The sequence below is a fragment of the Cherax quadricarinatus genome, chromosome 18, assembly GCF_038502225.1.
Source record: "Cherax quadricarinatus isolate ZL_2023a chromosome 18, ASM3850222v1, whole genome shotgun sequence".
NCBI classification, from domain to species: Eukaryota; Metazoa; Arthropoda; class Malacostraca; order Decapoda; family Parastacidae; genus Cherax; species Cherax quadricarinatus.
This window is the reverse complement of record NC_091309.1, coordinates 30,013,100-30,027,872: the sequence shown is the minus strand read 5'-3', so window position 1 is coordinate 30,027,872 and position 14,773 is coordinate 30,013,100. Positions and strand designations below refer to the sequence as shown.

The 14,773-nt window shown below is 38.8% G+C and overlaps 1 protein-coding gene across 1 annotated transcript in view; it reads left to right on the top strand.

Moving 5' to 3' along the window:
* The window catches only part of LOC128689465 (cation-dependent mannose-6-phosphate receptor), a 92,158-nt gene that overhangs the window by 46,128 nt on the left and 31,257 nt on the right, over positions 1-14,773 (top strand). The window contains exon 3 of the mRNA XM_053777799.2: positions 4,282-4,388. Within this exon, the coding sequence (XP_053633774.1) occupies positions 4,282-4,388 (107 nt within the window). The remainder of the gene's footprint in view (positions 1-4,281; positions 4,389-14,773) is intronic.

The following is a 14,773-nucleotide window of genomic DNA, read 5'->3' as shown; positions in this document are numbered from 1 at the left end:
CAAATTACTTAAACTATACAACAAACATTTTCCTATAAAAACGAAACAGATCACAAACAAACGGCTTGGTTGCCCATGGCTAACCAGCACCATTCTGAAATCCATTGACAAGAAACACCAATATGAAAAGCAATATAGACAGGGCTTAATACACAAAGATATTCTTAAACACTATTCATCAGTTCTCACCAAAGTAATAAAGAAAGCCAAACAATTATACTACTCCAGTAGATTCACAGACACTAGAGGAGATATAAAAAAGACCTGGAAAACACTCTCTCAGATTCTAGGGACCCACAAACTGAAAAAAAACAAGAATATTGTCCTAACTAAACCTAATGAAACACCACTACATCCCACTGACACAGCTAACAAGATAAACGACTTCTTCTCAACCATAGGATCTAATCTCGCCAATAAAATCCCACATACTAATGCCCATGCCGGGGACTACCTAGATGGGAATTTCCCAGATTCCTTCTATCTTGCACCAACTGAGCCCTCGGAAGTCACCGAGATTATAAAGTCACTTAAAAACAACTCGGGGACTCTGTCTAATGTCCCACCATTACTGTACAAGCGAGCGGCCCATATCCTTTCGCATGCTATTTCATTACTTTTTAACAAGTCACTAGAAACTAGCACCTTCCCGAAACTACTCAAGATGGCAAGGGTTACACCAATACATAAAGGTGGTGACCCTACAGACTTAAACAACTATAGGCCAATATCAAACTTACCATTGCTATCCAAAACCTTTGAGAAACTCGTGCACAGGAGACTATATTCATTTATAACAGCACAAAACATACTCAACCCCTGCCAATTTGGATTTAGGAAAAATAAAAGCACTAATGATGCAATCATAAAAATGCTAGATCTGCTTTACACAGCATTGGAAAATAAGGAATATCCACTAGGAATTTTTATTGACCTAAGAAAAGCTTTTGACACAGTAGACCACGACATCCTACTCCACAAACTTGACCATTACGGTGTAAGAGGCCATGCGCTTGCTTATTTCAAATCTTACCTTACTAATAGGTATCAGTATGTTACCATTAAAGACACAGCATCAACAACACGGCCACTTGATACTGGAGTTCCGCAGGGAAGTGTCCTTGGTCCCCTGCTCTTCCTCATATACATCAATGATCTTCCAAACGTATCCCAACACCTGAAACCCATTCTCTTTGCTGACGACACGACTTATGTCATCTCTCACCCTAATCTTGCCACCCTCAACACCATTGTTAACGAGGAGCTGATCAAAATATTGACTTGGATGACAGCCAATAAACTTACGCTTAACACTGACAAAACCTACTTTATTATGTTTGGTAGCAGAGCAGGAGATGCACAAATTAACATTAAGATCGACAACACTCTAATTACCAGACATAATGAGGGTAAATTCCTAGGCCTATACCTTGACAACAACCTGAATTTCAGCACCCATATCCAACACATAACCAAAAAAGTATCCAAAACAGTTGGGATCCTCTCCAAGATACAATACTACGTGCCGCAAAATGCCCTTCTCACACTATACCACTCACTTATTTATCCATACCTCACCTATGCTATTTGTGCTTGGGGATCAACTGCAGCAACACACCTAAAGCCAATTATAACCCAACAAAAAGCTGCAGTAGAATTATCACTAAATCCCATCCCTGGCAACACCCCCCCCCCCCCACTCTTCATAGATCTAAACTTACTCCCTGTTCAGTACATCCACACTTACTACTGTGCAATCTACATCTACAGGACCTTAAACTCCAATATCAACCTTGACCTAAAACGCTTTCTTGATAGTTGTAACAGAACCCACAGGCATAACACCAGACACAAACATCTCTACGACATTCCCCACGTCCAACTAAACCTTTACAAAAATTCAATGTATGTCAAAGGCCCTAAAATCTGGAACACCCTACCTGAGAACTCTAGAACTGCAGACACATTCATCACCTTCAAAACTACCATTAGAAAACATCTTATCTCCCTGTTAAACCCCATCAACTAACTACACGAATACCACCTGGTGGTTCACACTTTCACTCACTCACCCATTTGACCATAAACAGAAATATTAATCTCAATCTTAAAATAATGAATCCTATGATACTTCAATACTGAAACTATGTACTGTGCCAAAACAAAAGCATTCACTTTGCTAAACTCACAAACTAGTATTTAGTCACTTAGCCATAATACCAACTTACCTCATAATTTGTAATATTTTAAAATAAAGAATTAAACTAAGTCTCTCCCGAAATGCCTAGCCATGCTAGGCATTCTAGTGGTACACTCTGTAATCATTATTTAACTACATGTAAACCACACAACAACCAAATTCTGTAAATTCAACATTGTAATCTTTATAGAGAATAAACTTTGAACAATGATAGGGGTTTGCAACATGCTCAGATTTGGCATGCCATGTCCATAGAGTTTTATAGATACAAAAATATGAATAACTCAGTAATAAGTTATTGACATTTTTTTTTTTCAGAGAGTAATAATAGGAGTGTCATGATTTTTTCACACAATATTGATGAATGATGGTTCTGTTAATCTTCAGACGTGATTTGCAATATGTTTTACCATTTTATTTTTATTGACTCTTATTCTCCCAAAAAAACTTCTTAAAAAAACACACAAATTTCAAATTTTTTTATAATGCAATCTATTGACATTTTTCGCAAAAAAAAATTGAAATTTAGATAATCTAACTCTTTATCTTTCATCTGATGTTGACTAGAACATTGTACATCTTACCAGTTTTGTAGGCCAGGGAGGGTTTTATGATACAATTTTGCAATATCTTGCAACTTTGCAACAAGAAATCAATACAAACAAGTGTGTAGGATGCAAACTGCTTTTTAAATCACAGGATAAAGTTACATTTGAAATTGGACCAAAAAAAAAAAAAAAAGTCCCTTCGGCTCGGTGGCCTGGTGGCTAAAGCTCCCGCTTCACACACAGAGGGCCCGGGTTCGATTCCCGGCGGGTGGAAGCATTTCGACACATTTCCTTACACCTGTTGTCCTGTTCACCTAGCAGCAAATAGGTACCTGGGTGTTAATCGACTGGTGTGGGTCGCATCCCGGGGGACAAGATTAAGGACCCCAATGGTAATAAGTTAGACAGTCCTCGATGACGCACTGGGTGGCTAACCCTCCGGGGCTAAAAATCTTAACAAAATCTTATCTTATCTTATCTTGTCCCTTGTCCCCAGGATGCTACCCACACCAGTCAACTAACACCCAGGTGAACAGGAAAAAATGCCTGGAACTAGTGCTCATATTGGTGAATTTATGGCCACAAAGGTTGGTTTGAGAGATTTAAGAATCATAGTGGCATACACAGTGTGATAAGGCATGGCAAAGCTGAAAAATTCATCCCCCAACAAGTGTTCAATTGTGACGAAACAGGCCTGTTCTGGAAGAAAATGCCAAACAGGACCTACAATACTCAGGAGGAAAAGGCACTCCCAGGACACAAGTCTATGAAAAACAAGCTAACTCTCATGTTTTGTTGTAATGCTAGTGGGGATTGCAAAGTGAAGCCTTTACTCTTGTATCACTCTGAAAATCCCAGTGTGTTCAAGAAAAACAGTGTCTCATCACTTTTCAATAAAGGTAAGTGTCATTTATTCTTCATGTAGTAATTATTGTGCATGTATCCTTGTTTTTCTGTGTAGGAAAATGTATATTTCATGTGAATTTTTTTTTTTTTCGTACTTTTGGGTGTATGGAACGGATTAATTGGATTTTTATTATTTCTTATGGGAAAATTAATTTGACTAACGATAAATTCGACTAACGACAAGCTCTCTGAAACGGATTAATAAATTTCTTGACTTGTATTGCTTAGGTGCAATACACAGTTGTACCTGGAGTTTCGAACTTTCTTCGTTCCAGAAGGCTGTTCGAGTGCCATTACTGAAGGAATTTGTTCCCATGAGGAATAATGTAAATTAGATTAGTCCGTTTCAGACAACCAAAAAATACAATTAAAAAAGCACTTACAGTAGTACACTTACATAATTGTTCGAGTTGGGAGCAGTTCGAAACTCGGGGTAACACTGTATTGGATTAGGAAACTTGAGTATCTCCTTTGGTCCTCCTAAGGCAACTGAACCATATTAATAGAATTGTTGTTGAATTAATGTTTCCTAAGTACGTTACACTATTTCCCTTACATCTGAAATTGTTTCTTGACAAACAATATTTATTTATTTCATAAGTTTAGTTTATTGTATTTTTAATGTAGGAAACTGGCTGATGCTGACATTCCTTGGTGGACAAACTGAAAAGCAGTGTAACCAGACCCCAAGAGCAGCTCATATTTTGTTTGTGTGTGACAGTCATGAATACAAGGTAAGATAGTTTCCAGTTTTTTCATTTTGTGGTCCCTCAATTATCGTCCATAATCCGTTCCTGGAAGTGGAACTGTTATCGAAATAGACGATTTTCGAATCAATTTTCCCCATAAGATATAATGTAAATATAATTAATCCGTTCCTGACACCCAGAAGTATTAAAACAAAGAAAATTTTTACATGAAATATAGATGTAGTACATCAACAATACAATGGCACATGATGAATGAATAGTATGAATGAATAGATGAATGAATAGTAGTACCAACACTCTTATATGGGTGTGAAGCTTGGGTGGTAAATGCAGCAGCGAGGAGACGGTTGGAGGCAGTGGAGATGTCCTGTCTAAGGGCAATGTGTGGTGTAAATATTATGCAGAAAATTCGAAGTGTGGAAATTAGGAAAAGGTGTGGAGCTAATAAAAGTATTAGTCAGAGGGCAGAAGAGGGGTTGTTGAAGTGGTTTGGTCATTTAGAGAGAATGGATCAAAGTAGAATGACATGGAAAGCATATAAATCTATAGGGGAAGGAAGGCGAGGTAGGGGTCGTCCTCGAAAGGGTTGGAGAGAGAGGGTAAAGGAGGTTTTGTGGGCGAGGGGCTTGGACTTCCAGCAAGCGTGCGTGAGCGTGTTAGATAGAAGTGAATGGAGACAAATGGTACTTGGGACCTGACGATCTGTTGGAGTGTGAGCAGGGTAATATTTAGTGAAGGGATTCAGGGAAACCGGTTATTTTCATATAGTTGGACTTGAGTCCTGGAAATGGGAAGTACAATGCCTGCACTTTAAAGGAGGGGTTTGGGATATTGACGGTTTGGAGGGATATGTTGTGTATCTTTATACGTATATGCTTCTAAACTGTTGTATTCTGAGCACCTCTGCAAAAACAGTGTTAATGTGTGAGTGAGGTGAAAGTGTTGAATGATGATGAAAGCATTGTCTTTTTGGGGATTTTCTTTCTTTTTTGGGTCACCCTGCCTCGGTGGGAGACGGCCGACTTGTTGAAAAAAAAATGATGAATGAAACATTAACAGCATAGCACTTACCTTTATTGGCGATTCTTCTTAGTGTATGGAAGACAGGAGGCGGAGAGACATTGAATTACTGTTTGGAAGGGGAATCCCCTTCCATCAACACCTCAGGTACCAAGTGCTTTTCTGGGGTTACTTCTCTTCTCTGTTTCTTAATGCCGGTAGGACCAGCTTGAGAGTCACTGGAGTCCTGTCTCACAAAAAAACTGTCCAGAGAGCTCTGTTTCTGGCGTCTCTTTAAAACTTCCCTAAAATGGGCCAAGACTTTGTGACTGTACAAGTTGTGATATGGCTTGCAACATCCTTCTCAGGGTGATGTTTCTCCATAAATCTTTCCATCCTACCCCACATTTCAAAAATCTCCTTAATTTCTGAAGAAGGCACCTTCTTCCATCTCTCTTCCTCCTCCTCTGCAGCAAAATTCTGAGCTGCGATCTGTTGCTCTTCCTGCTGAAGCTCTTGCAGCTCCTCAGTGGTTAGCTCTTCGTTGTGGTCCTCCACCAGGACAAAAGACGATTAGTGAGTTAACGGACCATTTGCAAGCCAATGTTTAGATGAAATAACGGGACTATTTCCGAAATGGACGACTTTCAGGCCGGACGATTATTGAGGGACCACTGTATATTTCTTTCACATTTGTATGAAATATAAATTTTGCTAAGAGATGATCATTGACAGTAATTATGTCTTTGTTATGCAGTAAATAATTTTATATAATATTATTGATATTAATAGTCTGTTTTTACTGTTTTATACTTATGCATCCAGGAGAAGAAACGAGAGTTCCTCCTTGAATAAAAAGTCAGTATAACAGTGGTGTTGCATGGACAGGAGAAGTTAGAGCTAGAGAAGTAGAAATAGATTAGCTAAGTAGCATGTTTAGTATTAGGAGTATAGTGGACATATTAATGTTATAGCAAGATGCAGAATGTCTTAATTACAGTAGGGGCCCCACTTATATGGCAGGTTGGGTTCCAGGCTACTGCCGTAAAGTGGAAATCGCCGTCAAATGGAACGCCTTTTTTTTCCACCTATAAATGCATATAAATGCTAGATAACAAGTTTACACTAACATATATTAAGTTAACAATAGAACTATGCAGTTAAAAACAATAAAAAAGTAAAATACACACACAGTACACTCATTACTTACCTTAAAATATTTGTAGTCTTAATGTAAGGTGAGAGGTGAGTAGTATTTACTTGTAGAAAGTCAGGTGTGGGGAGGTATGGTAACCAGCCAGGACACCCCACCCCATCCACTCATAATAAACTATGACATTTAAAGTGTCCCAGGGCGATAAAATGCATATACGGTTCACTCATTACTTACCTTAAAATGTTTGTAGTCCTAATTTAGGGTAAGAGGTGAGTAAAAAAGATCAAATGAATAAACGAGAGAGAGAGAATACATAAATGATAGGAGCCAGAGACGTGGAATATATAAACAAACGAACACATCTGGTTTTTGTTCATATTAAGTAAGTTTATTCATGTATACACAAATACAGTTACATCGATTATTTTTATTTTTATTATTATTATTATTATTATTATTATTATTATTATTATTATTATTATTATTATTATTATTATTATTATTATTATTATTATTATTATTTATTATTATTATAAAAAAAGAAGTGCTAAACCTACAAGGGTCATACAGCACAGCATAGATTATTATACATAGCAGCATATGTGTAGAGAACCTAGGATAACCCCAAAAAAAAGTCAGTCACTTATTTACACTGGGGTATAAGTCACTTTGTCTGACTTTTTTGGGTTATCCTGGGTTCTCTACACATATGCTACTATGTATAATAATTGATGTAACTGTATTTGTGTATACCTGAATAAATTTACTTACTATGAACCAAAACCAGACGTGTTTGTTTATATACTCCACGTCTCTGGCCTCTCATTTACTCATTCTCCCTCTCTCTCGTTTATTCATTTTACATGTCTCGTTTACTCACCTCTCACCCTACATTAAGACTACAAATATTTTAAGGTAAGTAATGAGTGAACTATATATGCATTTTATTGCTCTGGGATGCTTAAGTGCCGTGGTTTATTATGAGTGAATCGGGTGGGGTGGCCTGGCTGGCTACCATACCTCCCCACACCTGACTTCCTACGTTCATGACTTCCATGTTTGTATTATACCGTAATAGAAACACATTACATTATGTACAAGTTGTCTCCACATTGGTACTGTAGAATTTATAAAGAGCAACACTCCCATTCTCATGTAACATCATTTTTAGATGAAATGATGTTCTGAGTGAAGGCATACGAATTCAATTCAATTCAATTCAAGTTTATTCTTTATAAGGGTTACAATGTGGGGTTTACAGGTTTTGGGCATTGTGTGGTTTATATGTTATAAAATACTAATTACAGAGGGGGCCACTAGGACACCTAGCATGGCTAGGCATTTCGAGCAGACTTAGATTAATTCTTAACATTAAATCCTTACAGATTATGGTATTAAGGCTAAGTGACTACATCATAATTTGTGAGTTTAGCAATGTGAATGCTTTTGTTTTGGCACAATACAAAGTGTCTATATTGGAGTATCTATCATAGGCAAACTAATGACTAGTTAGGATTTATTACTTTAAGATTAAGATTAGTATTTCTGGGTTTATAGTCAGTGAGTGAGTGTAATTGTGAACCACCAGGTGGTTATCATGTAGTTAGTTGTTGGGGTGGGTCAGGGAGATAAGATGTTTTTTAACTGTAGTTTTGAAAGTGATGAATGTGTCTGCAGTTCTAGAGTTTTCAGGTAGGGTGTTCCAGATTTTAAGTCCTTTGAAATACATTGAATTTTTGTAAAGGTTTAGTTGAGCAAAGGGAATGTCATAGAGATGTTTGTGTCTTGTGTTATGCCTGTGGATCCTGTCACAACTATTAAGAAAGCATTTTAGGTCAAGGTTAATATTGGAATTTAAGGTCCTGTAGATATAGATTGCACAGTAGTAAGTGTGGATGTTTTGAACAGAGAGTAAGTTTAGATCTATGAAGAGTGGGGGGGGGGGTGTTGCCAGGTATGGGATTTAGTGATTATTCGTACTGCGGCTTTTTGTTGGGTTATTATTGGCTTTAGGTGTGTTGCTGCAGTTGAACCCCAAGTACAGATAGCATAGGTGAGGTATGGATATATAAGTGAATGGTATAGTGTGAGAAGGGCAGTTTGCGGCACGTAATATCGTATCTTGGAGAGGATCCCCACCGTTTTGGATACTTTTTTTGTTATGTGTTGGATATGGGTGCTGAAATTTAGGTCGTTGTCGAGGTATAGGCCAAGGAATTTGCCCTCATTATGTCTGGCAATTAGTGTTGTCGATCTTAATGTTAAGTTGCGCAACACCTGCTCTGCTACCATACATAATATAGTAGGTTTTGCCAGTGTTAAGTGTAAGTTTATTGGCTGTCATCCAAGTCGATATTTTGAGCAGCTCCTCGTTAACAATGGTGTTGAGGGTGGGAGATGACATAAGTCGTGTCGTCAGCAAAGAGAATGGGTTTCAGGTGTTGGGATATGTTTGGACACTTCCCTGCAGAACTCCAGTATCAAGTGGCCGTATTGATGAGGCTGTGTCTTTAATGGTGACATACTGATACCTATTAGAAAGGTAGGATTTAAAATATGCAACTGCGTGACCTCTTATACCATAGTGGTCAAGTTTGTGGAGTAGGATGCCGTGGTCTACTGTGTCAAATGCTTTTCTTAGGTCAATAAAAATTCCTAGCGGATATTCCTTATTTTCCACTGCTGTGTAAAGCAGGTCTAGCATTTTTATAATTGCATCATTAGTGCTTTTATTTTTCCTGAATCCAAATTGGCAGGGGTTGAGTATGTTTTGTGACGTTATAAATGAATATAGTCTCCTGTGCACGAGTTTCTCGAAGATTTTGGATAGCAATGGTAAGTTTGATATTGGCCTGTAGTTGTTTACGTCTGTAGGGTCACCACCTTTATGTATTGGTGTAACCCTTGCTGTCTTGAGTAGTGTCGGAAAAGTGCTAGTTTCTAGTGACTTGTTAAAAAGTAATGTAATAGCATGCAAAAGGACATAGGCTGCTCGCTTGTACAATAATGGTGGGATGTGAGACAGATTCCCTGAGTTATTTTTAAGTGACTTTATGATCGCGGTGACTTCCGTGGGCTCAGTTGGTACAAGATAGAAGGAATTTGGGAAATTCCCATCTAGGTAGTCCCCGGCATGGGCATTGGTACGTGGGATTTTACTGGCGAGATTAGATCCTATGTTTGAGAAGAAGTCGTTTATCTTGTTAGCTGTATCAGTGGGATGCAGTGGTGTTTCATGAGGTTTAGTTAGAACAATATTCTTGGTTTTTTTTCAGTTTGTGGGTCCCTAGAATCTGGGAAAGTGTTTTCCAGGTCTTTTTTATATTTCCTCTTGTGTCAGTGAATCTGCTGGAGTAGTACAGTTGTTTGGCTTTTCTACAGTTACCCCCAGTAATATTATTATGTACACATTTTCTTTGGTGTTGAACTAGAGTGATTATCATTGTATATTATTATTATTATTATGAGAGTACAGTAGACCTCCGGATATCGACTGGTGCGGAAATCGGCCAATTCAGAAATCGAGCACTTTTTTCAGCAAAATTTACCCCCGGATTTCGGCCATCTGCTCGGAAATCGTTGGTATGAGATGCGTCCACTCACCAGCGACAAGCTTCCTCACGCGTATCACACTCAGTCTGAGTGTCTCTCTCGTTGGGTTAGGAATACTCCACACGTTCATCCATTGTATTGGGTGATTGTTTATTGATTGCAACTGTGAAATAAGCCACCATGGAGTCAAAGAAAGTTCAAGTTGGTAAAGAAGGTGAGAAACACAATAGAATTCAAGAAAGAAGTTATCGCAAAATATGAAAGTGGTGTACGTTTGGCGGAGCTGGCCAGGATGTATGGAAAATCTACATCAACAATCAGTTCCATCCTGTTGAAGACAGCAGAGATCAAGGAAGCTGATGTTGCAAAAGGTGTAAATATGCTAATGAAACAGAGGTCTCAAACAATCGAGGATGTGGAGAAGTTGATGTTGGTGTGGATCAACCAAAAACAGTTAGTGGGAGATAGTGTTTCGGAGGGGATAATTTGCGAGAAGGCAAGGCAGTTGCATGCAGATCTCATAAAGAAAATACCGGGAACGAGTGCTGCTGTTAGTGAATTTAAGGCCAGCAATGGCTGGTTCAACAGATTCAAGAAGCGTAGTGGCATACACAGTGTTATAAGGCATGGCGAGGCTGCAAGTTCTGACAAATGTGTGGCCGAACCATTCGTTGATGAATTCAAGGGGTACGTAGAGGATGAAGGACTCCTCCCCCAACAGGTCTTCAGTTGTGACGAAACAGGCCTCTTTTGGAAGAAAATGTCAAAGAGGACCTACATCACACAGGAGGAAAAGGCACAGCCAGAACACAAGCCTATGAAGGATAGGCTAACTCTTTTGTTCTATGGTAACGCTAGTGGGGATTTCAAAATGAAGCCCTTACTCGTGTATCACTGAAAATCCCAGACTGTTCTAGAAAAACAATGTCATGAAGAGTAAATTGTGTGTGATGTGGATGGCTAACAATAAGGCATGGGTCATGAGGCTAATTTTCATTGAGTGGGTCAGTGAAGTGTTTGGCCCGAGTGTGAAGAAATACCTCCTGGAAAATATATTGCCACTTAAGTGCCTCCTGGTAATGGACAGTGCTCTTGCTCATCCTCCAGACTTGGAAGATCTATTGTTTGAGGAGTGTAAGTTCATCCCAGTGAAGTTCTTGCCCTTTAATACCACTCCTCCCATCCAGCCAATGGACCAACAGGTCATTTCAACTTCAAAAAACTGTACACCAAAGCAATGTTTCAGAGGTGCTTTGAAGCGACCTTGGACACTGAATTGACCCTAAGAGAGTTCTGGAGGAATCACTTCAATATCCTCCATTGCATAAGCCTTATCTATAAGGCTTGGCAGGGAGTGGCTTTCAGGACTTTGAAGTCTGCTTGGAGAAAATTGTGGCCAGAATGTGTCCTCAACAATGATTTTGAAGGTTTTGAGGCTGACCCTGACAATCCTATGCCTATTGTGGAATCTATTGTGTCTTTGGGGAAGTCCTTGGGGTTGGATGTGAGTGGCAAGGATGTGGAAGAGTTGGTGGAGGACCACAAGGAAGAACTAACCAATGAAGAGCTGCAACACCTTCAACAGGAACAGCAGCAGACTGCAGCTGGGGATATTGTTTCAGAGGAGGAAGAGAGAGGAGAGAATGTGCCTTCTTCAGTGATTAAGGACATTTGTGCAAAGTGGAGTGAGGTGCAAAGTTTTTGCAGAGAATTATTACCCTGACAAAACTGTTGCAAGCTGTGTCTGCAACATGTTCAATGACAGTGTCTTGTCCCATTTTAGGCAAATTTTACAGACGCTAGAAACAGGCCTCTCTGGACAGATTTTTTGTGCAATAGGGGTGCAGTGACTCTAAAGCTGGTCCTAGTGCCAGTAAAAAACAAAGAAGGGAAGTAACCCCAGAGAGGGCCTTGATACCTGAAGTCCTTATGGAGGGGGATTCCCCTTCCAAACAATAAGCTCTCCTCCCTCTCCCCTCCTCGCCTTCTTACATATACCAACAAGAGTCTTCAATAAAGGTATGTAATGTTCATTTATTATTAAAATTAGTGTTTTATATTTCTTCCTCATTGTTTTCTGTATATAAAACTATAGGGATTCTTAAAAAAAATGTATTTTTTGTTAATATTTTTGGGTGTCTGGAACGGATTTATTGGATTTACATTATTTCTCATGGGAAATATTACTTCAGTTTTTGGCCATTTCGGATTTAGGACACACTTCTGGAATGGATTATGGCCAATAACTGGGGGTCCACTGTATATATAAAACATAAAATAACTTTAAAACACTTGAAATTTTGGAAAGTTTCCGAACATGATGGAGAGATGCGGTGCTCACAGAGAATGTAAACATACTGGGTGGGGGGAGCCGTATAGTGAATTTTGGTCATAATTTGTATTGTCTGTATTCTTGGAACGCCATAAAGCGGGGCCCTACTGTAGCAAGATTAAGCGAACCTTATTATAGCAGTATGCTTATATCAAATGAGCGAATGAAAAAAGGTGCTTAAAACAGATTTAAGGATAAAAGCAATGTTGAAAAGATTAGTTATATTGCATGTGAGAAAACCAACCTCTCCTCCTAGCTCTTGGTTATGTACTGTATTAAAGCAGTTTTTCTACATTATTGTGGGTTGCTGCTCAGCTTAATGTACATTTGTACATTATTTGCTAGGATAGAATATATACTGTTCTGACTGCCTGTTGTTTCTACAAACTATATTTTGTAGATGTAGTCTGTGACTAAATGGTATTTGTACACATATTCACTGTGGCCACTTGGGGTTATGTGCTAGTGATTGTTGCACCTTGATACTTTTGTGGGTAATAAGTGAGATTTATGAAGGGATTCAGGGAAACCGGCAGGCCAGAGTTGAGGCCTAGAGATGGGAAGTGCAGTGCCTGCTCTCTGAAGGAGGGGGTGTTGATGTTGCAGTTTTATAACTGTAGCGTAAGCGTGCCTCTGGCAAGACAGTGGTGGAGTGAATGATGATTAGAGTGTTTCTTCTTTTTCGGGTCACCCTACCTTTGTGGGAAGCAGCCGATGTGTTAATAAATAATAATGATTTTTGTGTAAAATATTTTGAATATGATTAATATGGTGCTGGACTTAGAATAATTATCAGTTATGTTGATTAACTTAATGTTCGGTATATCAGTGGATAGACTTGTAATCAGGTATTGCAGCATTTCATTTATGTACAGTACTGTATTCTGGCTTTCTCATGCAGACTATAAATATATTTGTATTAGATGTCTTTATTCAGTACAGATATGTGCACTGCATGCTTCTTGTTTATAAAATCCCTGTCTGGTGTTTAGTAGACGGAGGATCATGGAAAAAAAAATGATAATGTCTCCATCCTTTGTGGGACAGTGTCTCCTTACCTCATGAAAGCTCCATCCTTTGTGTAAGTGTCTCCCTACCTCACAATAGCTCTATCCTTTGTGGGACAGTGCCTCCCTACCTCATGAAAGCTCCATCCTTTGTGGGACAGCATCTGCCTACATCATGAAAGCTCCATCCTCTGTGGGATAGTGCCTCCCTACCTCATGAAAGCATTTTCTCTACTTTTCATCATGTGGAATGTTGAAGAGGAAGAAAGTCTTTAGCACTTCAATACAATTTTAAACTTTTTTTGGTCAGCTATTTTAATGTAGGAAAGGAGCTAAATCGTGTTGCAATAGGATAGCTGTACCATACCTACTTGCAGAAAACAGAAATTGCTTAAAATATGATGGGGACTTATCATTAAACATTGGCATCCAGTCCCCTACAAGGCTTAATTTGAGCTTGCTTTGAATTTTTCACTTGCATTAATGACAGATTTGGTATTGATCTTTAGTCCTTTGCCTGAGGAATTTCTGATGAAATGAAGTGTGGGTACCCTGGCTTTTTTAAGGTCTCAGGAATGGTTTGGTATAAAGTGATTTGTTGAAAATTGCTGTGACTAATGATTGCATGGATCAGATGATACCAAAACTTTTGCCAGTACTGATACTGAGTTTTAGGCCAATACCGATACCATCAAACTTAGCTGATACTCATTAATACCCAATTTTAGAGTGACACTGATAACCACTGCCATCAAAATAAACTACTATTTACTGATGCCAGTACTTTAGCACAGTTCTAGATAACAGTATATATGCAGCTTTCTTACAGGTTAGTTACCAATAAGATAAATATTGACATTGGTTGGAGTTTCTAGGGTATCAAGTATGTCTGCTTATGTCTTAGTATGGGGTACCTCTTTAGGGCAAGGGCTTTTAATTTAAGGAATCATGGCTCTCAATTCCTTCTTTGGACAAGATCAGTTACCTCCCATTCTTGAGGCCCTGTATGACCATTGTGTGTTGAGCACTCCCCAGTTAATATAATAATAATGTTCTGTATGCCTCTAGAACTTAGGTAATTACCAGTATATGAAACCAGTTTTTTTTCCCTCAACACACTGGCCATCTCCCACCGAGGCAGGGTGACCCCCCCCTCTAAAAACAAAATATTTTCACATCATTCACACTATCACTGACTTAGCAGAGGCATTCAGATACAACAATTTAGATATCACTCTAAATAGCAAATATTCCAAGGCCCTCCTTTAAAGTGCAGGCACAAGTCTGGCTGATCGGTTTCCCTGAATCCCTTCACAAAATATTACCCTGCTCACACTCCAACAGCTTGTCAGGTCCCAAAAAC